Source organism: Gigantopelta aegis, chromosome 1 (genome assembly GCF_016097555.1).
Source record: "Gigantopelta aegis isolate Gae_Host chromosome 1, Gae_host_genome, whole genome shotgun sequence".
Classification (NCBI taxonomy): domain Eukaryota; kingdom Metazoa; phylum Mollusca; class Gastropoda; order Neomphalida; family Peltospiridae; genus Gigantopelta; species Gigantopelta aegis.
The window spans coordinates 15,024,523-15,050,394 of NC_054699.1; the positions used below are offsets into that span (position 1 = coordinate 15,024,523).

At 36.6% G+C, this 25,872-nt stretch overlaps 1 protein-coding gene across 2 annotated transcripts in view; it reads right to left on the minus strand.

Annotated features, from left to right (window-relative positions):
* Positions 1-329: 329 nt before the first annotated feature.
* Positions 330-25,872, minus strand: part of LOC121370986 — a 45,008-nt gene continuing 19,465 nt past the window's right edge. The window contains exons 7-19 of one of the 2 annotated variants that reach the window (XM_041496572.1): positions 22,201-22,266; positions 21,521-21,644; positions 15,831-15,930; positions 14,317-14,375; positions 12,622-12,686; positions 11,959-12,120; positions 11,486-11,528; positions 9,644-9,758; positions 6,274-6,373; positions 4,516-4,585; positions 3,922-4,025; positions 2,680-2,742; positions 330-1,271 (exon numbers count right to left, since the gene is read on the minus strand). In XM_041496572.1, the coding sequence (XP_041352506.1) occupies positions 1,178-1,271; positions 2,680-2,742; positions 3,922-4,025; positions 4,516-4,585; positions 6,274-6,373; positions 9,644-9,758; positions 11,486-11,528; positions 11,959-12,120; positions 12,622-12,686; positions 14,317-14,375; positions 15,831-15,930; positions 21,521-21,644; positions 22,201-22,266 (1,165 nt within the window). In that variant the 3' untranslated portion in view covers positions 330-1,177. Of the gene's footprint in view, positions 2,743-3,921; positions 4,026-4,515; positions 4,586-6,273; positions 6,374-9,643; positions 9,759-11,485; positions 11,529-11,958; positions 12,121-12,621; positions 12,687-14,316; positions 14,376-15,830; positions 15,931-21,520; positions 21,645-22,200; positions 22,267-25,872 lie in introns of both variants that reach the window. The other variant, XM_041496564.1, reaches the window with a different exon arrangement.

Here is a 25,872-nt window from a genome sequence, read left to right on the forward strand (position 1 = left end):
TAGTTCAATCCTGCGATGCAAGCACCTCAAGCGAGCACTCAACCGACTGAGCTAAATCCCCCTTCCCCCTAGAGAAAGAGGAAAACAGAATGAAACGACAACTCAAATGAGGTACTCAATCAAAGAAATGTTTTATTTAACAACTGTCTGTTATTTCTTTTACGTTCATCATGGTATGAACAAAATAAACCATCTGAAAACTGTGTGAATCGGTGAAGCCGTTCTCACATAAGTTCGAAGATGATTTTTTCTTCTTTTATATACACAGATGAATGTAAAAGAAATAACAGACAATACTTACAATTAAATTTGAATCATACTTGCTAATAATAACACTGAAACTTCATACTCTATTTTGAATTATTTTTGATCCATAAACAATAACACTCAATAAGACAACTTGCCCGTATAAAATGACATCATCAGATATTACTTTCCCTGACGATGTAATTTTTCTATTCATCGAGATATGAACGAACTCCCGTTGCTACGTCTGGACCAATGTGATGACGTTATAAGGTAATGAATGTAACGGAAATTTAATTATCTAGTGAACACCTTCATTTACAATTATATGACATCAGACATATTGTCAAAGATGAGAGGAGAATCCCGCTATATATCAGCGGTATTTGCTGGTGTAAATTTAGCTCTACTGGTGATGTTTTAGCAGAGACAATAAAAGGAGAAATTTGTGACAGTAAAACAACTGATCTCTGTCAGCAAATTTTGTTATTCCTATTCCATTTCAACTGTTTATTAAAATGGCTATGGTGTGATACCCAAATTGTTTTGCAGATTTTATTTTTTTAAGTTGACCTTTTGATAAAATTAATGCATCATCATTACTGTATGATTTTCTTAACCCTAATCCATACCCATTTTCTTTATGTGGGAGGCCCCCCCATACCCCCTATCAACTGCAGTTGCATTCAGCACACGTGTTGTAAATATTTCATTTCATAGTGCCATACCCATACTCATTTCTGGCAGAAATACTGTAAATGAGGGAAAAAATGTACAATTTATTTTAGCAAGAATAAACATTACAAAGATCACTAGCTGATAACATACTTTTTATGGTTTTACCACAGTAAATTCAGTTGTATCAGCTGATGACATCATTGTTATGGTTTTACGACAGTAAATTCAGTTGTACCAGCTGATGACATCATCTTTATGGTTTTACCACAGTAAATTCTGTTGTACCAGCTGATGACATCATTAGGTAACCCACCAACAGGAGCTGGGTGGCCAAACTGTTAGTGGTTCTAAAACAGAACAAGTTTGTTTTGTTTAACAACACCACTAGAGCACATTGATCAATTAATCATCGGCTACTGGATGTCAAACATATGGTTGTTTCTAACATAGATGTGTAATTTGAGATGTTTAATCAAGACCCTATGGACGGACAAGGCCCAATTAAAGAATATGTTCATTTCTGATTTCAAAATCATTCAATTATTTACGAAATCCTTAATAATATTTGTTCAGAAAATTTACCTTCATGATGTCAATACAAAACATGTTTCCCACTATTAAATAGATCATATTAAATATATTTTGTTGTTTTAAATATCACAGTCTATATATACAATGTTCGACTGTCCTAATGTCTATAGTAACTAAGACTAACCTCCCAATCATTTTATATGTACAAAAAATATATATATTAGGAAATAAAACTTTTGAGCTAATACACATATTAGGACAACTAGAAAGTCACTGAATCCATAGATCTTTTATGTTACCATGGTTTTTGCTGTCCAAATTTCTATTAAAATTGTAAGTAACAGATACTACTAATATAGACATATCCTTTTCCTAATTTTGAAAACAAAATTTTTTAAAATAAATTTATTAGAGGTGGGCAGTATTGAAATTTCAGGTACGGTATCGGTATCGATATTTTTAGGGTAATTTACCTCGGTATTCAATATAATACCGATAAAAAGTGCTATTTTCGGCTTTAAATGCAGTCTCATCTAAATAAAATTAAATTCCATATTCAAGGAATTCATCTCTCTCTTTCAATACCAAAATGTTGGTATTTTGATATTTACTCAGTATGGTCAATTGGTATTGACATGATACCGATATCGGACAGTATATACGGTATACCGGCCAGCTCTAATATTTATATATTCATCTAAAATAACACTGAGAAAACTTAATTTTGGCTCACAAAATATTGGTGGGTGTAAAAAATTAAAATCCCACCAATGTGAATACTAGAGATACAACATATCACCGAGAAATACTGCACCCAGTGGCGTAGCGTGGGTTGGCAGCACCCGGGGCAAGGTCAGTATTGTGCCCCCTAACCAGTGGACCGATAGCACTCCCAGAGTCCCTTCCACCAGTCCCAGGTCAACCACCCCGGTGGCCCCACCCATGCTACTCCACTGACTGCACCCTATTAAATAGGAACAGTTATAGGTTTAACATGACACCATTTACATGTGCATACCTAATGTTTCATTAGTCAAAGATTCATTTCCAATATTAAATACTGTACTAGTGTTATACAATGAGCTCCATGTTGTACTGTACAATGGACTGAGTGTGCTTTTTGTGAAGTTAACGTCAGATACTGTATGTCCTGCCGTGTCACTTTTCAAAAACATTTCAAACACTATATTAAAAATATCGTAAAGAACGGCAAAGCCGAAATACAGAGGCAGTAAAAACTGTAAATATTTCATCCATGATGGTATTGGTAGAGGAACCATAACATTTCTGAAAAATAAAAAAATAATAAAAAGGAATTTAATAATGATAAACAAAACAAAACAACATAAGAGTAAAGACAACAAAATATATCAAACTCATTAAAAGGAGTGAAGAAAAAACCCGGCTTCATTGGTGTAGTGTTTAAGCCACCAGACTTAACGCTGGTAGGTACTGGGTTCGCAGCCCGGTACCGGCTCCCACCCAGAGCGAGTTTTAATGACTCAATGGGTAGGTAGGTGTAAGACCACAACAACTGACTTCCCTCTCACTAACAATTAACAACTAACTCGCTGTCCTGAATAGACAGAAGCAGGAAAAGAAGTATAAAAGAGAAAGAGAAGAAAAGAGAGTGAAGAACGATGATCAACTGACAGAAAAATAGGAAAATGGACACAACTGACTTGTTGGTATAAAAAAACTGGATCGAATTATGTGTACGGAAACAGAAATATGGATTATTATATGACCTTGTTTGCCATACTGATTTTACGAAACGAGTGTCAGGATTTTTGTATTGAGTGAGCGAGAGCGAGTGTAATACACAAATCCTGACATGAGTTTGTGTAATAATTTCTTTATTATCCATATTATTATTAATTTTTTTTTATAAACAACAAGGGCCGACTCAAAATGTTTCAACAAAATCTAGAAGGAGACGATGAAATAACGTCATATTTTACATGCACAGACTGAGCTAGGACTGGGGAAGCAACATCATGTCGCTTTCCAAAATTATGTCATTACACTTGTTATTACATGTGTGCTTAATAAGATTATTATTAATCTGGTTATGTTGAACCATATGGATAATAATGGCTTCATTGCCTCCTACGTATGTGAGGTCATTAATCTGACGTCATGATGAGTGCGTTATACCTCAGCACATGACATTATTGGATTACGTCATATCAATCCACCCCTTTTGAAGAGTATTCCATAAACAAGCAAAATACCAGACAGCAGAAAACTGCATGTATTTTGCACTATGTATTCTCAGCTAAGTCGATATTAGTAACATCATTACAGTTTCATATGTGGAATCTATATCACTGTAATGGCTTTTTCACGATTTGTGTCTGGACAAAAATGTTAAATCTAAAGGTAATTAAGAGAGGGAGAGTAATTTATCGTAGTTGTTAACAATTTGGTTTTTTCTTTTAAGTCTGCGACCACATTCACGCTTACCTGTTTTCTTGATTGTTTGCCCGCAATAACATCATGAAAATATACACCCCAGCCTGCAGGTTCAGAGTAAACGAGGCAAACTTCTCCAGTATGTCCACAAAACCCTGAAAATAACATTCAAACAGCTGGTTCAAATAAGACAAATTTATCAGGTATATCAATAAAAGCCTGCAAAAATTATTGCAGGCAAACTATTCAAAGATATCAACAAAACCCTGAAAAAAAAATATATATATTACTCAAAATAAAAGTGAAAAATATTCCCCATTGACAAATAACAGCGAAACATTACTCAAATAATAGTGAAAATATTACTCAAACAGTAAAAACATTACAGTGATAATAAATACTCAAATAAACTACAAAATATTACTCAAACAGCAGTGAAAAATATTATTTAAATAACAGTTAAAAATATTACTCAAATAGCAGTAAAAGACATTACTCAGTGAAAATATTATAAAAAAACAAGTGAAAAATATTACCCAAAATACAGTGAAAAATATTACTCAAACAGTGCAAATTATGACTCAAATAACAGTGAAAAGTGACTGTGACAAATTACCTTTCTAACACTGTCTTACAAGTACTTACCTGTGGGTCTAACATTGCAACAGCAAACACTACACAAAATGCCAGTAAGGATATCACAACCATACACAACCTGAAATGAAAATAATTTGGAATTAGGAGCAATTCTAACACATTATAATTGTTACAAGTTGCAGATTAAAAATAAAATCTTATAAATAAGGTCACCGATGTTACATAATTCTAGCTAAAAATTACAAAACCCCCCAAATGCAATTAGATTCACATGACAATAGCAGGGCCGTACCCTCCGGCTCCGGGGGCTGGGGGCGCGGTGGGGGGGGGGGGGGGGGGGGGGGGGCCAGTTGCCCCCCTGAGAATTTCACTTTTTTTTTACTCCAGAAAATAGCATACAGATCTCAGGGTTTAATTTGTATAGCGTTTCATTTGTTTATAAAAACGTAGTGTTCCCCCCACCCCACCCCTCTTAGAATTTTGATCAGGGTACGGCTCAAAAAATCTATTGCAAATCTGAATTAGAATGGTATTTTTATAATTATTAGGTATTTAGTTTTGGTTATTTACATGGCAGAATGATCCACATTCAAGCAATGTTGAGATGAAAGAGAAATGATCAGGGTACGGCTCCAAAAATTTATTGCAAATCTGAATTAGAATGGTATTTTTATAATTATTAGGTATTTAGTTTAGGTTATTTACATGGCAGAATGATCCACGTTCAAGCAATGTTGAGATGAAAGAGAAATGTCACTGTTTCTGTCATTTTTAATTCCACAAAAAATCTATTTGATGACCTACACAGTACTTAGTTCTCTTCTACGAACACCACAACCTCCAGCGTAAGAAATATCCAAGACATACCATTACCTATAATAATATACTACAAATGGAATGGAAAATGGCTACACATTTAATCGTTCAGACTCCCAAAGCTGAGGGTGGGAAGTAGCCCAGTGGTAAAGCACTCACTGGATGTGCAGCTGATTTAGGATTAATCCCTATCTGTGGGCCCATTTGGCTATTTCTCGCTCTAGCCAGTGCACCACGACTGGTATACCAAAGGCTGTAGCATGTGCTACCATGTCTGTGCGAGGGTGCATATAAAAGATCCATTGCTACTAATGGAAATTTTTTGCAGGTTTCCTCTCTAAGACTATAATGTTAAAAATTACCAAATGTTTGACATCCAATAGCCAATGATTAATAAATCAATGTGCTCTACTGATAGTCATTAAACAAAACAAACTTTTTTTTAACTCCCCAAAGGTAATCAATTTTTATACAGTAAGAAACGTGTTTCATTGCTGAATAACCCAGATATGTTTCATTGCTGAATAACCCAGGTATGTGTTTCATTGCTGAATAACCCAGGTATGTGTTTCACTGCTGAATAACCCAGATATATGTTTCACTGCTGAATAACCCAGGTATATGTTTCACTGCTGAATAACCCAGGTATGTGTTTCACTGCTGAATAACCCAGGTATGTGTTTCATTGCTGAATAACCCAGATATGTGTTTCATTGCTGAATAACCCAGGTATGTGTTTCATTGCTGAATAATCCAGGTATGTGTTTCATTGCTGAATAACCCAGGTATATGTTTCATTGCTGAATAACTCAGGTGTTTCATTGCTGAATAACCCAGGTATACGTTTCATTGCTGAATAACCCCGGTATATGTTTCATTGCTGAATAACCCCGGTATATGTTTCATTGCTGAATAACCCAGGTATATGTGTCATTGCTGAATAACCCAGGTGTTTCATTGCTGAATAACCCAGGTATATTTGTGACTCACCATTTGCCATTGATACAACTGCAGAATGTACTGTCTTTATTATTTGGAATGAATCTTGAGAAAGTGCCGTCCATCCAGCATGACTCTACCCAGCCAGACACTGACCATAAAACAAAGAAAAAAATACATTTTATTATAGACATAGCTATGAAATATATAGATCTACAGAAACCATAAGTTCAAACTGATATTTTAGTTACAGTGAAAATATAGAAATCATATTTATATTTTTGTGAACAAATTCATGATTAAATTATTTCCATTGTAAATTATTATGTTTTACTTATTGAGGTCAGTGTCACTTCATCGTTTTTACTTTCATGATTACCAGTGCATCTGATCGTATTTAAAAAATGGATATGAAGTGCAATTATGGTGAAATATCTTAAACTGATTGGGTACGAAGTTAAATAATGGTGACACAATGTCCAATGTCCTGTTTTTGAGAGTAAATTAAAGTTTAAACTTCGTTCGATTCATATTTGTTTTTGAGGGTTTTTTTTGATTATCGCTTTGTCAGGTATGTTTGCACAGCAGTATTATTAAATAGTTATTAATGTAATACTTAAATAAAGATAGTTTTTATTCATTATCATATTTAAAAAAAAAAATCCATTGTCAAGTAAATTATTTGCAAAAGTTCCAACGTAACAAATATATCATGGCGTTGCGTGTTTTCAATAGGATATGCAAAAGATATTAATTAACAAACAGCGAATGATACTGTCAAACAATTAGGAAAGACCATTTCATGGTGTTTTTTCAAATACAATTTTTATGTGCTCATGATGTGTGAAAACCATATTTTTACTCATTGCTTCGCAATTCATGAAAATATGGTTTTAACACATCACTCACTGACACATACATTGTATTTGCAAAAACCCGCATGAAATAGCCTCTATATATACATAATGTAGCACAAACAATACTTCTTATAACAATCAGCTTACACATAACCTATCATACTAGTTACAGTCAGTTAAGTAAGTTAAAAATTTAACTGTTGAAGACACAAAGATTGTGTGACCAAGATGTAAAGATGGTCACCGTGGCAACCTTGCATACTAGTAGTCTAAAACTGCTAACAGCACTGAACAACCATGCACAAGAAATGGAGACTCAATACTTTATAGACATTTTGCTATTTGTAGCCGCTGGCATATCTGACACAAAAAAAGTTTGTTTTGTTTAATGACACCACTAGAGCACATTGGTTTATTAATCATCGGCTATTGGATGTCAAACATTTGCAGGGCGAGCTCTGCCATTCGCCAAATTCGCCTATTGTGAATTTTAGGAACAACTGGTAAATTTTATTTTAATTTGGAAAACAAATTTCATGTAATAATTATTGGTATTTTGTTGAAAAATAACATTGGTTTTGCATTTTTGAAGATAATCTGGCGAAATTATTCACTCATCCAGAGATAGCCCTGATTTGGTCATTTTGACATACAGTCTTAGACAGGAAACCCACTACTTTTTTCCATTAGCAGCAAGGGATCTTTTATATGCACCATCTCACAGAAAGAATAGGACATACAATGGCCTTTGACATACCAGTCATGGTGCACTGGCTGGAAAGGAAACCCACTACATTTTTCCATTAGCAGCAAGGGATCTTTTATATGCACCATCCCACAAACAGAATAAGTCATGGATGCACTGGCTGGAACAAGAAATAGCCTAATGGGCCCACCGACTGGGATTGATCCCAAACTGACGGCACATCAAGCAAGCGCTTTACCACTGTGCTACTTCCCACCCCATGATAAACAGTATATATTTACTAAGCCAATAGAAAAGAACATTTGAACATCATCACTGCTGATTTAGAAACAAAAAATATCCACCAAAAAACACTACACATGGCCTGACTGCAACAAGACATTTTAAAAGAAGCAAGCATATGGTATAAGACTGACCGGCCTCAGTGGTGTTGTGGTTAAGCCATCAGACATAAGGCTGGTAGGTACTAGGTTCGCAGCCCGGTACCAGCTCCCACCCAGAGCGAGTTTTAATGACTCAGTGGGTAGGTGTAAGGCCACTACACCCTCTTCTCTCTCACTAACCACTAACAATTAACTATTGGATTAAGGCTGGTAGGTACTGGGTTCGCAGCCCGGTACTGGTTCCCACCCAAAGCGAGTTTCAACAACTCAATGGGTAAGTATAAGACCACTACACCCTCTTCTCTCACCAACCACTAACAACTAACAACTAACCCGCTGTCCTGGACAGACCGCCCAGATTGCTGAGGCATGTGCCCAAGACAGTGTGCTTGAACCGTAATTGGATATAAGCATGAAAACGTAATTTGAAATGAATGAAATGGTATAAAGACTGTCAAGGACACTGATTGGAATTACATTATGTGACTGTAACTCACACACATCCAGGGCTGTACCCTGATCAAAATCCAGGGGGCGGAGCACTACTTTTTATAAACAAATGAAACACTATACAAATTAAACCTTGAGATGTGTATGCTATTTTCTGGAGTTAAAAAAAAAAAAAAGTGAGATTCTGAAGAGGGCAACTGCCTGCCACCCCACCCCCCCTCCCCCTCCCCCCCACCCCCCGAGTACGGCCCTGACATCCAATTAGATTCTTGCAACACCAATTTTAAGAACAGCAAATATCTTAAGTTGATATCCTGTTCAGGCAACATCAATTTAAAAAGGTCTGTTTTGTTTAACGACACCACTAGAGCACACTGATTTATTGACCAATGTCAAGCATTTGGTAATTTTGCGCAACATCAATTATAGTCCGCCCCACAGGGAAAGCTTTTTTATATACCATAAAATTTACTACAAGTTGTTTATTTCTGAGATGATTGGTTTTTTAAATTGCACAAAAAAATAATGTTGTTTGTTCTGTTATTTTCAAACACTTTTACTTTTCTTCTTAGTCAAACCAAACTGAAATTATTTACAGAAGGATGGGACGGACTATAGGCAAACAGCCCAACTTAAAAGTCTGTTTTGTTTAACAACACCACCAGATCACACTGATTTAATATTATCAACCATTGGCTGTCAGTCTTAAAAGAAACCTGTTAAATGTTTTTCATTAGAAGAAATGGATCTTTTATATACACTTTTCCAAACAGGACAGCACATACCATGTCCTTTGAGATACCAGTCACGGGGCATTGGTTGTGACTGGTAAAAAAAAAAACCTCATCCAAGAATTAGTCCCGATGTGATTCGATTTTACGATCAAAGCACCTCAAGCGAGCGCTCAACCAATAGTTAAAATATACTGCAATGACAATGTTATTTATAAGCATCAAATTAAGTCTTGTCAATTCAAATGAATTCGGATAAAATTTGACGAAACGTGGTCAACTCTAAAAACTCACGTGTGTGATGGAGAGCGGTACCGATGGTGAGATACGACACAAGAATACTGATGACAATAAACAGCTCTATGAGGAATGCCACCCAGTCCTTTGATGGATGATATCGATGCAGAATCTGTATCAAAAACAAGAATTCCATAAAACTAAATGTTCCACCTTATGACGCACTCGAAGTAGGAAATGTTTTATTTAATGACGCACTCAACACAGTTTTACTTATGGTTATATGGCGTCTGACATATGGTTAAGGACCACACAAATATTGAGAGAGGAAACCCACTGTCGCCACTTCATGGGCATACCACAGTATTCATAGTACATACCACAGCCTTTGGTACACCAGTTGTGGAGCACTGACTGAAATGAGAAATAGCCCAATGGTCCCACCGACGGCAATCGATCCTAAATCAATCGCCCATCAGGCGAGCACTGTACCACTGAGCTACGTCCCGCCTGCGAGATTCCAATAGAGTCTGAGACACTAATGCCATGACAACGCCAAACAAATTGTGTGACGTCATTAGAGATGGAGTCTATAAGCACGGGCCCTGAACTTGTATGTGTGATGTCATTAGAGATTGAGTCTATAAGCACGGGCCCTGAACTTGTATGTGTGTGACGTCATTAGAGATGGAGTCTATAAGCACGGGCCCTGAATTTGTATGTGTGTGACGTCATTAGAGATGGAGTCTATAAGCACGGGCCCTGAACTTGTATGTGTGTGACGTCATTAGCGATGGAGTCTATAAGCACGGGCCCTGAACTTGTATGTGTGTGACGTCATTAGAGATCGAGTCTATAAGCACGGGCCCTGAACTTGTATGTGTGTGACGTCATTAGAGATCGAGTCTATAAGCACGGGCCCTGAACTTGTATGTGTGTGACGTCATTAGAGATCGAGTCTATAAGCACGGGCCCTGAACTTGTATGTGTGTGACGTCATTAGAGATCGAGTCTATAAGCACGGGCCCTGAACTTGTATGTGTGTGACGTCATTAGTGATCGAGTCTATAAGCACGGGCCCTGAACTCGTATGTGTGTGACGTCATTAGAGATGGAGTCTATAAGCACGGGCCCTGAACTTGTATGTGTGTGGCATCATTAGAGATCGAGTCTATAAGCACAGGTCCTGAACTTGTATGTGTGTGACGTCATTAGCGATGAAGTCTATAAGCACGGGCCCTGAACTTGTATGTGTGTGACATCATTAGAGATGGAGTCTATAAGCACGGGCCCTGAACTTGCTAAAATTATATAACACTAGCACAGAATTACCAAACATAAAGTTTCCTTTGTTTAACGACACCACTAGAGCACATTGATTTATTCATCATCAGCTATTGGATGTCAAACATTTGGTCATTTGGACCTGTAATCTTAGAGAGAAAACCCGCTATATATTTCCATTAGTAGCAAGGGATCTTTTATATACACATCCCACAGACAGGGTAGCACATACCACAGCCTTTGATATACCAGTCGTGGTGCACTGGCTGGAACGAGAAATAGCCCAATGGGTTCACCGATGAGGATCGATCCCAGACCGACTGCGCATCAGGTGAGTGCTTTACCACTGGGCTATGCCCCACCCTCTAACAAACATCTACTGTCCCTTAATTAATGTTGTTGAGTATATTATATCAAACACTGGCTACTAGTACTGCCCTACGGTCACATATAAACAGAAATTTTTATAGCGCTAGGTTCATCACTGATATCCATATTATTTAATAACAATGATATCTTCGTCTATAAAATAAAATGTGCAAGGTAAACAAATAACAAATTAAAAAAAAAAATAATAATAAACATTTTTAATTAACTAAAATGTGGTACTGTTACCTTTGTTAAAGGAAGGGTTGAAATTTCACCATTTTTTTCGGCGCTGAAATAAAATAAATATTTAAATAATATTGAGTATAGCAATTATAATGATTATGGATTCACTGTAAAAAAAAAAAAAAAAATGTATCACCGATACAACTTGAACCCTGTGTCCTTAGTGAGTGAATATTTGTTAATTTTCTGACAGCCAAAATGCAGAGCTCGAACTTAACGGTGACACATTTGCCCTAGCTGTCATCTGAATTGCTGCAGGATGTATACTACAAAATCAAATCCCATAGACGACAATAGTAACATATGTGGTTAAAACTCCTACCTGCAGCTAATCAATTGACATAAACGCCACGGATATAAATACTACCACTCCTCGCCCTTAAAGTGAATCAGAAGAAAAAAAAACTATTCACCTCTCCAGAAGAAGTTTTGTTTTGTTTAACGACACTACTATAGCACACTGATTTATTACTCACCTCTCCAAGGACAATTCTCCAGTGCACACTTCTCTTGGGGTGGTCAGTACTGAAAGTGTTGTCATGGAGACATTTGGCTCAGACATCAGGGAAAGATGCGTCTGTTCTTTGTAACAGGCCATTTCTATAGTTTGTGGAACGATTTCTAAAACTGCCCAACACCTTGAAACAAGAAAGTCAATTTGAAAAAAGGAATGATGAATTATATGCACATGAAGCAAATTATTGTTAATAAATTTGCACTCAAAAATGTTTTTCTTTTAGTTTTGTTTCTTCATTTTTTAATCTACTGAGCTGACCAAAAGTTTGTTTATTTTTATTTAATGACACCACTAGAGCACATTGATTTTTTAATCATCGGCTATTGGACGTCAAACATTTGGTAGTTTTGACATATAGTCTGAGAGAGAAAACCTGCAACATTTTTCCATTAGTAGGACGGGATCTTTTATGTGCACCACCCCACAGACAGGACAGCACATACCATGGCCTTTGATATACCAGTCTTAATGCACAAAGCTGACAAAGTAATATAAAGTAGAACATTTTATTCCAGAAATCCACATTGCAGACACTTACAAATGGTTGCAGTTACAGATGTTACCACTGTGACAATTTATTCAGCATTATAATCATAAATAAGACTGCAGTTTTAGAACTTACCACAATATATTCAATACTGTACATGTAATCATTCCAAGTAGAACTGACAATCGGAAATTCTTTATCTGTGAAAAGAGAATGAGATTAAAACATTAGTCACGGGCAGCGTGACAGACCTTGAACTTAACGACGGCAATTGCCGTGGTTGAGATATAAATTGCATTAGGTCGGGAGCATCAACAACAGCACAAAAGCGCCGTTGTCAAAGCTCCTCAATGATGAGAAAATGTTTACACCTGATGTACAGTATCTGCCAGTATATAACTTTAGTACATTTACAATATGTCTACGTACAGCAAAATAACTTTTCAGTTTTATTTATTTGCTGCAAAAGTTATTAAAAAAAAAATTGCTGGGGGGGCAGGCTTTAAATTGTCATAAGTGGGCTGTTTTACCACGGCAATTTTGTTTCTGAATTGCTGTGGGAGACAAATTCTTAAATTCAAGCCCTGGCATGATGATAACAAAGATGGATACAATATCCATTAGTTGGTCCCACACAGTGTTAATGTTTGGCTTTATTATCCACATGCTTCAACATAACTGAGTTAATATAAATCATACAAAGCACATGTGTAGTAACATATTAGGAAGTGACGTCATAATATGACATGGTTTCCCCAGTCCTGGCTCAGACTGTGCATGTGAAATATGACGTGATTTCGTTTTCTCCTTCTAGTTATCAGACGAACATTTTGAAACATAAACATTTTGAGACAGATGTTGTTATTAATAAAAACAATGATATGGATAATAAAGAGGCTATTACATTCGAGTGTGAGTTGTATTGATTTTACGAAACTCATGTCAAGAATCCTGACATTAGTTTCGAAAAATCAGTACGACACACAAGCTTGTATAATATTAGAGAGGTTTAGATCGCGCATTTAGTATGACGACTACGAATTAGGAAGGAAGGAAGGAAATGTTTTATTTAACGACACACTCAACACATCTTATTTACGGTTATATGGCGTCACATATATGGTTAAGGACCACACAGATATTGAGGGAGGAAACCCGCTGTCGTCACTTCATGAGCTACTGTTTTCGATTAGCAGCAGACAGGATAGTACATACCATGGCCTTTGTTACACCAGTTGTGGAGCACTGGCTGGAGCGAAAAATAACCCAATGGGCCCACCGACAGGGATCGATCCCAGACCGGCCGCGCATCAAGCGAACGCTTTACCACTGGTAACGCTATACAACGTATAAAAGAGAAAGAGAAAAAAGAGAGAGTGAAGAACGATGATCAACTGACAGAAAAATAGGAGAATGGTGCACTGGCTGGAGCGAAAAATAGCCCAATGGGCCCACCGACAGGGATCGATCCCAGACCGACCGCACATCAAGCGAACGTTTTACCACTGGGCTACGTCTCGCCCTACGTGTAATAACGTAATTTTAGCTCAGACTGTGCATGTGAAATATGACGTCATTTCGTTGTCTCCTTCTAGTTGTCAGACGAACATTTTGAAACATAAACATTTGGAGACGGACTTTGTTATTAATAAAAACAATTACAATAATGATATGGATAATAAAGAAACTATTACATTGTACTGATTTTACGAAATTTTTAAAAAATCAGTACGACACACAATCTTGTATAATATTAACGATATATCAATCAGAAAGATATCTGTCTGCATTAAGACTAAACCCTAGCCAGCTGACCTACCATATACGCACCTTCTCTTTCTTAAATTCGATCTTTTCATATATAAAAGGCATCGTGTTGATTATTCCACCTGAAATTATCAATAGACATTTTTTCGAAGCAATATAAAGACACAATATGTATTTTCAAACAGATATACATATATATATTCTTCCAGCATACAATCATTCAAGGGTGGGACGTATCCCAGTGGCAACGCTCTCACTTGATGCACCATTGGTGAGCCCATGGGGATATTTCTCCTTCCAGACAGTGCACCACGAAGGCCGTGGTATGTGCAATCCTGTCTGTGGGATGGTGCATATAAAAGATCCCTTGCTACTAATGAAAAAATGTAGCAGGTAAGACTAAATGTTGAAATTACCAAATGTCCAACATCCAATAGCCGATGATTAATAAATCAATGTGCTCTAGTGGTGTCAAACAAACTTTTTTAACAACCATTCAACTGATTTAATTAATTAATGTCCCATCACCACTGCAGGCCTCACCCTGTGTATTGCCAAATTAGCCAATTGCTACTTTTCAAACAACATGGCTACAACAATTAGTTTTTGGCCAATAAAAAAATAATTAAATTAACCACATTTTAATGACTTTCGATGAAATATTGTACATATCTGAAAACTGGCTCAACCAAAATTCATTCCAATGTGAGCCCTGCTTTCGTCAACAAATCCTTTATAGTAAAGATTTGTTTTATTTTGACAGCACTACTTGATTATATTGATTAATTAATCACTAGCTACAGCAAACATAAAATAAGAACAATTCTCTAACTCCTAGAACCAAAGAAGAGTACTAGATTACCTCCCCTGACATCAAATTACTGGCTAGAGCAAGAAACAGCCCAATAGGCCCACCAATGGGAATCGATCCAAGACTGACCACACATCAGGTGAGTGCATTACCACTGGGCTACATCCCGCCATGTGATAAGGTTGTACACTACCATTCATTTTTACAAGCATTTTAATACAATTTCTGTCAGAATACAGTCTGTGAAAAATAGGACAATGTTGGGAGGGCTAGCCGCCTAGGTGGTGTCGTGATTAAGCCTTCAGACATACGGCTGGTAGGTACTGGGTTCGCAGCCCAGTACCAACTCCCACTCAGAGCACGTTTTTAACGACTCAATGTGTAGGTGTAAGACCACTACACCCTCTTCTCTCTAACTAACCACTAACAACTGACCCACTTGTCAGACAGCCTAGATAGCTGAGGTGTGTGTGTGCTCAGGACAGTGTGCGTGAACTTTAATTGGACATAAGCACAAAAATAAGTTGATATGAATGAATGAATGAATGTTTAACGACACCCCAGCACGAAAAATACATCGGCTATTGGGTGTCAAACTATGGTAATTCAAAACATGAAGTGATGATCAACATCAAAAAGGTTTATATGAATTGAGAGGACTATGTGACGACTAGTTTGGTAAATATCATGCAAAAAAAAAGTCAACATAGGTTGACCACAAAAACTGCCATTGCCTCGCTGCCTAAACCTGTGCCCAACTACTCACCTAGTGCGACAGTTCCCATCAGGAATGGGGCACCAGTGGCGGCAAAATCAGTGCTGACATTCTGTCCAACTGATAGGCCCACAAAAAATGTGACAATAGTCTGGAAAAGAAAATATAAAATATACTAACGGGAAAAAGGTTCCTATGCATCATTAATAATTTTAAAATAACTCAAGACCTTTTGTTTGCCATACATGTATTATTTATCTGTCAAAAGTACGGTGAACCAGTAATGACTTCTGAACCTAAAGTGTAGCCTACACCATGACTGGTGCATTGTCAATGACATTTTTTTTTTTTTCTTATGGAAGCTCGTTTACCAATGAACAAAATAAACAGAATAACTGAATTTTTGAAGCACATATACAACTCTAAGTCTTGTACTAAACGTGAACTTCTTCAGTTGTTAGGTCATTTGAATTTTGCTATGCGTGTGGTGGTGCCGGGCAGAAGTTTTGTATCTTATCTCATTTCCTTATCAACAACAGTACAACATTTACATCATCATGTACACATTAACAATGAATGCAAGCAAGATATAGATATGTGGTATACATTTCTAACAAACTGGAATGGCATTTCAGTATTTTATGATCAATATCTAACTCAGGCACCAGATATGGAACTATATACAGATGCAGCGTCTACCATTGGTTTCGGTGGATACTTCACAGGGAAGTGGTTTGCCTCTGCATGGCCAGAAGAATTAAAGAAAATGGTGTTAAAAGATGAAATAACTTCAATGGCCGCCTTAGAATTGTATTCAATTGTAGTAGCAGCCATCTTGTGGGGGAAAACTGTGGTGTAAGAAAAACATTTTGTTTCATTGTGACAATTTGGCTACGGTTCATATAATTTCTAAAGGGAGGTCAAAATCACCTGTGATAATGAAACTCATGAGAAAATTAACGTGGCAAACTTCAATTTACAACTTTTGTTGTTATGCTAAACATGTACCAGGCAAAGATACTTTAATTGCTGATAATTTGCCTCGTCTTCAGATAAGCAAGTTCAGACAAGCAGCACCACTAGCTGACAGCCAACCACACCTGTGCCCAGAACCCTCGCAGGTAATGTGGCATTGACAGAGGCAGTCGATGAACTATGGCAGGGAGCCATATCAGAATCAACACACAAGATATACAAAGTAGGGTTTGATGCATACAAAAGATTTCTACATTTGAGAAATGTGACTTGGAATGACACCAAACTTCCACCCATTTCAGAAGATATTCTGATATACTTCATCACTCATTATTATTCATTTTTAAAACTAAAATTAGGAACCATCAAATTATACGGTACTTGTGTGGGATTCGATACTATTTTCTACGACATGGACACAATCCGATGATTACTCATGAAGGGAATAACCTGCTTAGGATGCTAACAATTTTACAAGCTGTTAAACGAATGCAAACGCAAACAACACGTCCAAGACTTCCCATTACAGGTCAGATTTTGGTAAAGATGTGTTCGAATTTGGAAGCATTATTCTCACCATTCATGGCTACTATGTTGAGAGCAGCATTTACTATGTAGCATTTTATGCATTCTTAAGATGCGGAGAGTTTACAGTGTTAAATAAATACAATTCAAATGAGAACTTGTCTTTTAGTGATGTGGTGTTACATTATGCTGGTGGAAAAGTAACAATAACACTTAAGACATCTAAAACAGACCCAGAAAGACGAGGTGTTAAATTGTACTTGTTCAAAAATGGATTATCTATATGTCCTGTTGAGGCAATCAAAGCATACATTGATAGCCGCAATAGGCAAGTAAATACAATTTCCCCTAGTGACCCCTTTTTCGTGACAGATGCAAGCCAGCCTTTATCAAGGCAGACATTTATCAATCATATGAAATATGTGCTGAATGTGTTGAACATTGATTCCGAACACTATAATGGGCATTCCTTCCGTAAGGGAGCAGCAACTTCATGTGCAACAAATAGAATGGAGGACCATTTAATTAAAACTATGGGCAGGTGGAGTTCAGACTGTTATAGGAAATATAGCAACATTGATAGCAATACTCTTAGAGCTGCTCAGCGGTCAATGTCAGGAAACTTGTAAATGCATTATTCTCTTAGTGTACCAGTATACCAGTGACTTAAAGTAGCATGTTATTTGTAATATGATTTGATATGTACAGTGTCTACAGGTACCTACATGTACAATGTACATACACTAGCAGTGTCATATAAACAATTATATTTCTTAGTTATATACATATTACTTTCTTAGTTATATACATATTACTTGGGGGCAGTCGGCGTACACATAATTCCAGCCTTTTTTGGCCTTTCACATACTTAAAAGTATTGTGTTTTAGCCCCAAGATTCAGTCACATATACAATGTATATATTATTGCGGGTTTATACATCTATCGTTATCAACCTTCAGTGTTCATGCAGGGGAATACCCCTTAATGTGTATGCTAACAGGAAGCTTGCAGCCCGGTAGTGTAGCACTACCTACTACAGGTAGTCACAGGCAACTATCAATGTAGTGCACACCTACTGCTGTGGGCTTGTTGGTTTTTGTCACGGGTACAAATTTGATGTCACATATTTACTCAATATTTCAGGCAATATACAATGTAGGTGCTACTGTTGAAGTTCACACCAAATCTGTAGTACATGCAGGTACATCTTGTCAATAACAAGTAAACTAGTATGGGGGTGCTACTGCTGAAGCTAGCTGAACCGCAAGCCACAGCTGCCGCTGAGGTCATACCAATCCGTAGCTGAAGGCTGCTGCTGAAGCTCTGGCTGAACCGTAGCATTTTCACACCTTGCTAGTCACATTATACTTCCACAGGCACCTATCACTGTACTTTATTCCACATACAGTACACGTGATGGAAATGATGTACTTAGTGCTGACTGACCCCCAAGGCCAAATGTTATGTATTTTATGTTATGTATATTGATAGTATTATGTTCATGTGTAGTTTTTATAGTCTTTTATGACTATTGTTTTCATATAATGTATAGATACTATGTTGTAGTACTTTTAATTATAGTCAGTGGACAATTTCATTCATCCTGAGTTGGTGTTGTGTATAAATAATCATGTTATAATGCAAAATGTTTTGCAGTCCAATACAGGGCTTCTAGATTATCGTAGCCCCACTCCCATGGCTAGTGATATTAAATGTTGAGCTAGTAAATAACTATTATTCCCATGCCCAATGGCTAGTGAATGTTTTGGTGTCAAATGTTGCAGTTAAGTCTATTTTGTAAATATAAATATCCTGACCCCACCCCAATCTCCAATGTTAGTGGTTTTAAGCTCTATCTTCCCTCTTTAGGTAATATATCTGATTATTACAATTATTTATCAAAATTGTATTAACTTAAAAGTAAAGTAGGGCTAGTGAATTTTTAATTATGGCTAGTAAATTTAAAAAATCACTGATCCTATTACTAGTGGTTTTAAAAATAATTCTAGAAGCCCTGCCAATGACAAGAAAAATGATGTTAAACAGGAGCACATGACCTGAAATGTGTATAACACAAGTTGTAAAGAAAGAAGTGTTTTATTTAACGATGCACCCAACACATTTTATTTACGGTTATATGGCGTCAGAAATATGGTTAAGGACCACACAGATTTTGAGAGGAAACCCGCTGTCGCCACTACATGGGCTACTCTTCCGATTAGCAGCAAGGGATCTTTTATTTGTGCTTCCCACAGGCAGGATAGCACAAACCATGGCCTTTGTTGAACCAGTTATGGATCACTGGTCGGTGCAAGTGGTTTACACCTACCCATTGAGCCTTGCGGAGCACTCACTCAGGGTTTGGAGTCGGTATCTGGATTAAAAATCCCATGCCTTGACTGGGATCCGAACCCAGTACCTACCAGCCTGTAGACCGATGGCCTGCCATGATGCCACCGAGGCCGGTCTAACACAAGTTGTGTGCATAAAGTATGAATAGCACATGCAACTGACTGAATATGGAAGGGAATCGTTACAAAAGGTTTTTAGGGGTTTTTTTGTTTAACGACACCACTAGAGCACATTGATTAATTAATCATTGCCTATTGGATGTAAAACACCTCTGGACTATCAAAGGGAATCATTACAAAAGTTTTGGGGTTTTTTTATTTAACGACACCACTAGAGCACATTGATTAATTAATCATTGGCTATTGGATGTCAAACACCTCTGGACTATCAAAGGGAATCATTACAAAAGTGTTTTGGTTTTACGACACCACTAGAGCATCTTGATTAATTAATCATCGGCTATTGAATGTAAAACACCTCTGGAATATCGAAGGGAATCATCACAAAAGTATTTTTGTTTTTTTGGTTTAATGACACCACTAGAGCACATTGATTAATTAATCATCGGCTATTGAATGTAAAACATTTGGTAATTATGACTCTAAGTCATCAGAGGAAACCCGCTTTTTTTTTTGGTAATGCAGCAAGGGATCTTTTATATGCACTTTCCCACAGACAGGAAAACACATACCATGGCCTTTGTCCAGTTGTGGTGCACTGGTTGGAATGAGAAAAAACCCAATCAGCTGAATGGATCCACTAAGGTGGTTCGATCCTGCGACACAAGCACCTCAAGCAAGCACTTGTTACACAATCATGACCAGACTTTCAAGTAAATGCCATTCTGTAACAGTATAAATTCATTTGGGGGTGGGATTTAACTCAGTTGGTTGAGTGCTCACTTGAGGTGCTTGCGTCACAGGATCAAACCACCTTGGTGGATCGATTCAACTGATTGAATTTTTTTCTCGTTCCAACCAGTGCACCACAACTGGTCAAAGGCCGTGGTATGGGCTTTCCTGTCTGTGGGAAACTGCATATAAAAGATGCCTGGCTTCATTAGGAAAAATATGGTGGGTTTGCTCTGATTACGTGTTAGAATTACCAAATGTTTGACATCCAATAGCCGATGATAAATTAATCATTGTGCTCTAGTGGTGTTGTTAAATAAAACAAACTTTAACATTCATTTGGTGCACAGGTACCTTTTTCGCTAGTATATAAACAAGAAAGATTATTAAAGAGAGACACAAAAACCCATTAGGTTCTAATAGCCTGTTTTAACCATTAGGCGTAGTTGTTTGGTTCTGGTTACCCAACCGTCCCTAGATTTCTGGGGCTGACCCTAAACTTTTTTTGATCTTTTTTCCTCTTTTTTTTAACCAGTTTTATTTAATAATCCATCAAAATCAATCCTAATTTTCATCAACTCCAAAAACAACAAGCTTCCGAGGAGTTCCGAATGAAAAGCTTCCAATATTGAGAGCCATTTGGCCGATTCACAAGTTCTGTGTAGTTCCTAATTAATTCCGAGAACACGTTGCAATGTAAGCCAATGGTGTCTTCCAGTTCCATATACAAAGTAAAAATAAAACGTTTTCCCTAACCTACCTACCCTAACAAAAAATTGGCATGTAACAAGAACCAAACTCTTTTTTTTACTTGGCCTTAAATTACCCATGCTTACAACATTTTGCTTAAACTGCATGAAAAATAAAAAAAAGTAATATCTAATAGGTTGATATACGGAATGTTTTGGAATATGGTCTAAAAAATTATAAGGATGCCATCAAAATCATCATAGTCGGCATCCCTGAAAACAACACATGAAGAAATCCATATTTTGCAATCACAATAAATAACACAAAAAGAAATATTCTTCACTTACTGTTCCCAGAAGAAGCGAGCCTTTAACAAAGGTGAGAATCGACACGATGGGCTGGATAAACTTGAGAGCAAAGACCACGGCAAACGACAGAAGCCACACAAAGCCAGGGATTACGTAGATGTGTCTACAAACAAATAAATTAAATGTTTTTCAACTGAAGTCACATACACAACATACAATTAATAGATTTTTATTTCTCAGATACCACATAGTTAAAAACAAAACCTGTTTTGTTCAACAACACCACTAGAGCACATTGATTTATTAATCATCAGTTATTGGATGTCAAACATTTCGAAAGTTTGACAGTCTTAGACAGGAAACTCGCTACATTTTTCCATTAGTGGCAAAGGGAAGATAAAACCTTTTTGCTAATAAAACTTCAAATTGAGGGAAAAGTTAGTATTTCTACTTCACCTGAACTTTCATCTTACATTTATTCCTCACCCCACCCCCCCCCCCCCCCCCCCCCCCCCCCAAAACCAACTTGGTCCAACCCTTCCAGCAGCCAATAAGACTTGCATTTCCCATTGTGTAAACCTTTCGGTAACATGTCTTGTATTTACTTCACACAAGGTGAGAGCCGACGTTAATGAATGTACATGTACGAGAATGAAATAAAACACTTGCTGCTGCTTGCACGGCTACAAGTCTTGAAATGCAAAGATGGCGGACTTTACCTGACTCCAACGAGCTCTGCAAACGCTTCACTCCCGGCCAGTGCATAGCAGATAAGCAAGGCAACACTTGAACAAATAAAACAAACTCAACATGACATAAAAACAGAATAAAAAACACAAACAAAAACAGGGTTAGTATGATAGTATGAAATCTGAGGCTTGCCAAGGATTTTTATACTTTTATCAACGAATGCTGATAAATTATAGCACAAGACACAAGTGGGGTATTCTTTTTATCATTCTTTTCATTTGCGACAATTATAAACAATGTCAGTAATGTGGGTTGAATGTCACTACATTTAGCAGCGGTAGACTCGTTAACTAGCAGAACGATAGTGGCGTGACGTCACTAATGATAGGTTTAGCACTGAAACATACACAGTGACGTAGCACAATATTGTCTTGTGATTAAAATGTGACCAATCAAGATTATAAGAAGCGATATCTCCTAAGGAGAATATCATAGGATATCGCAAATTATAGTGCCAGAGATATCTTCTACAAAAGACTTTAATGGATGATAAATGTGTAGATTTCAGCGAAGATACAAAAATATGACAGTAAACGTCTTCGTGCACAAGCAGATAAATTGCTATTTTAACCGTTAGCTGGTTACTTCCATACAGCATCATTTATTATTTAAGATCTGTTGAATCTCCTTTATGATGCAGACTGGGGGGAGGGGGGGGGGGGGGCGATTATTAACATGGAAACTAGAATGTGGCTTTTCAGCTTGTTTAAAACAATTAATAGAATATGCTTTTAAAACAAATAGGGCAGACTTTTTTTTACGAAGCACATTTTTCTTAGACACAGGCGTTTAAGCATTGTAAATGTATGTAGTTACACGCGTGTAAAACATAAACAGGATTTGTAAATTCGCCCCATGTTTAAAAACAAATAATGGAGTCTACTCAGGTATCAATTTAAAAACCACAGTAGTTAAAAACAGTCATCTTCTAGATAGTTATGTGCATTTCAGTAAGGTAACAATTTTAGAACAAATTATTCAAAACATCATAAATGTTGTTTGTTTTTTTGTTTAATGACACCACTGAAGTATACAGTATATGATAGAAAATCACGTAATTACAATATAAGGATTCCGGTAACAACGAAAGAACATTATGTATATATATTTCAAACTCACCATTATTATAAAGTATGTATTTGTTTTATCATGTCTTTAGAAGCCAAGTTTTGCTCATAAACATAAATTTACGATTGATAAAAACTGTTATAGATGGTTACAAACAGTACAAATAATATGGTTTGAAATATACACAAATCACTTTCTTCTACCCTTACTGTGACAAATCTTCCATATAATATGATATTGGCCAGATTTTCCCGTGTGAAATAGATACCATAAACTGGTAAAAAAAAAGAAGTTTGTTTTGTTTAAAGACACAACTGGAGCACATTGATTAATTAATCATCAGTTATTGGATATCAAACATTTGGTAATTCTAACTCGTAGTAACAACATTCTTCCTAATGCAACAAAGGATATGCACTTTCACCACAGACAAGAAAACATATATCACGGCCTTTGATCAGCTATGGTGCACTGGTTGGAATAAAAAAAAAAAAAAAAGTACAAACAACACTGTTCTGAAATCTGAAGGAAGGGAAATAACTTAGAAATAAGAAATGTGAATAAATGTGAATAACTCATCACAAATCAGAAATGTGAAATGACAAAAAAAATACACATGTACTCAAAAATCAGAAAACATTAATGGGGGGGTGGGGGGGTAGGGCACCTTTACGTGAACTTTTTGGTTTTAAACTTGTGTTTTTATGGGAACTGTAGAAGAATCACTACGTATTCCACCAACTAATATAACAATAAAAAAATAAAATAAAAAGGAAACAGATATAAATTATTAACAAGAATAACAATGTCAAACTAAGTAAAGAATCAAAAACTTTGCCTGCTGGTGAAAAAGAAAGAATAAAGGCTTCTTTTCAAACTTTAAATGTGATATATATATATAAAAAATTTAAAAATTGATTTAATGTTTATGTATTAAATTAGAAAGATAAATGTGATGGAAAAAAAGAAAAGAAGTGTTTTATTTAACGACGCACTCAACACATTTTATTGGAAATATGGCATCAAACATATGGTTAAGGACCACACATATATTGAGAGAGGAAACCCACTGTCGCCACTTCATGGGCTACTCTTTTTGATTAGCAGCAAGGGATCTTTTATATGCACCATCCCATAGACAGGATAGCACATACCACGGCCTTTGATGTACCAATCATGGTGCACTGGCTGGAGCAAACTGTGATGGAAGTGATATTATTTAATATTGTCTCCTCACCAGCAGACAACATTAATAAAATTCAACGTACAAGTATTCTTATAACAGAACTGAAGATTTCCAAGACGTAATCATTTTATTTAACTGGGTTTTTTTTGGGTTTTTTAATAATAGCATATCCAACTTTCACACTTTAGTATTACTCTCTATGATTACTCTCTATGACCAATCCATTTCTCTACACTATGACCGGCCTCGGTGGCGTCGTGGTAGGCCATCGGTCTATAGGCTGGTAGGTACTGGGTTCGGATCCCAGTCGAGGCATGGGATTTTTAATCCAGATACCGACTCCAAACCCTGAGTGAGTGCTCCGCAAGGCTCAGTGGGTAGGTGTAAACCACTTGCACCGACCAGTGATCCATGGTTTGTGCTATCCTGCCTGTGGGAAGCGCAAATAAAAGATCCCTTGCTGCTAAACGGAAGAGTAGCCCATGTAGTGGCGACAGCGGGTTTTCTCTCAAAAATCTGTGTGGTCCTTAACCATATGTCTGACGCCATATAACTGTAAATAAAATGTGTTAAGTGCGTCGTTAAATAAAACATTTCTTTCTTTCTTTCTTTCTCTACACTATAGTCAGTTTATGGTCACTATGTGTATAATATGTTTAGAGTCAGTATAGCATTTATTTATTATTGACATTGAAATATAACCAGTATACACTAATTTAGAGCATTTCTGGTCATCACTCTTTAAAGACTTTCATGTTCAATAATTTTGTTGGAAATGTTTTTTGTCTTCCGAAGGCCAAACAAATTTCAAAATCATTTGGTAAAGAATTGTGAATGTGTTTATTGCATTAATGCCTTTATTTCAAACTTCTTATAGGTTTTATTAATTATTCAAATGTATTATAAGGTAACATTTTATACAGTATCTCATCATGATTCGCACACACAATCCAATGAAAACTTTAAAAACAAAATATTCCCCGATTAAAGGAAACATGACACGAGACCATATTATAGCTCATTTTAAAAGAAAAATGATATAAAAATAATATACAAATAACTTTATAACAATAAAATACGTGTAGTTAACTTAAAATGAAGAAATTACGCTAACCAGTATCAAAGTACGATTTATGCATATTTCTTCGTGAGCGTTCGGAAAAAAAGGGAAGTGACGTCAGAGCCGCTGTACTCTTCCATTGTTGTTAACTGTTTATATATGGAGTAAGGGGCTTACGATCTTTTCAGTCCAACAGTGCCGTACTGCGCGGCCTTCGGGTGTAAAAATAAACAGTTTAAACGATCGGGATTGTCTTTTTATGGTTTTCCAAAGGATTGTATCCGAAGAAAGACGCGTGTATTTTATCGCAAAAGAAAAGATTGGACA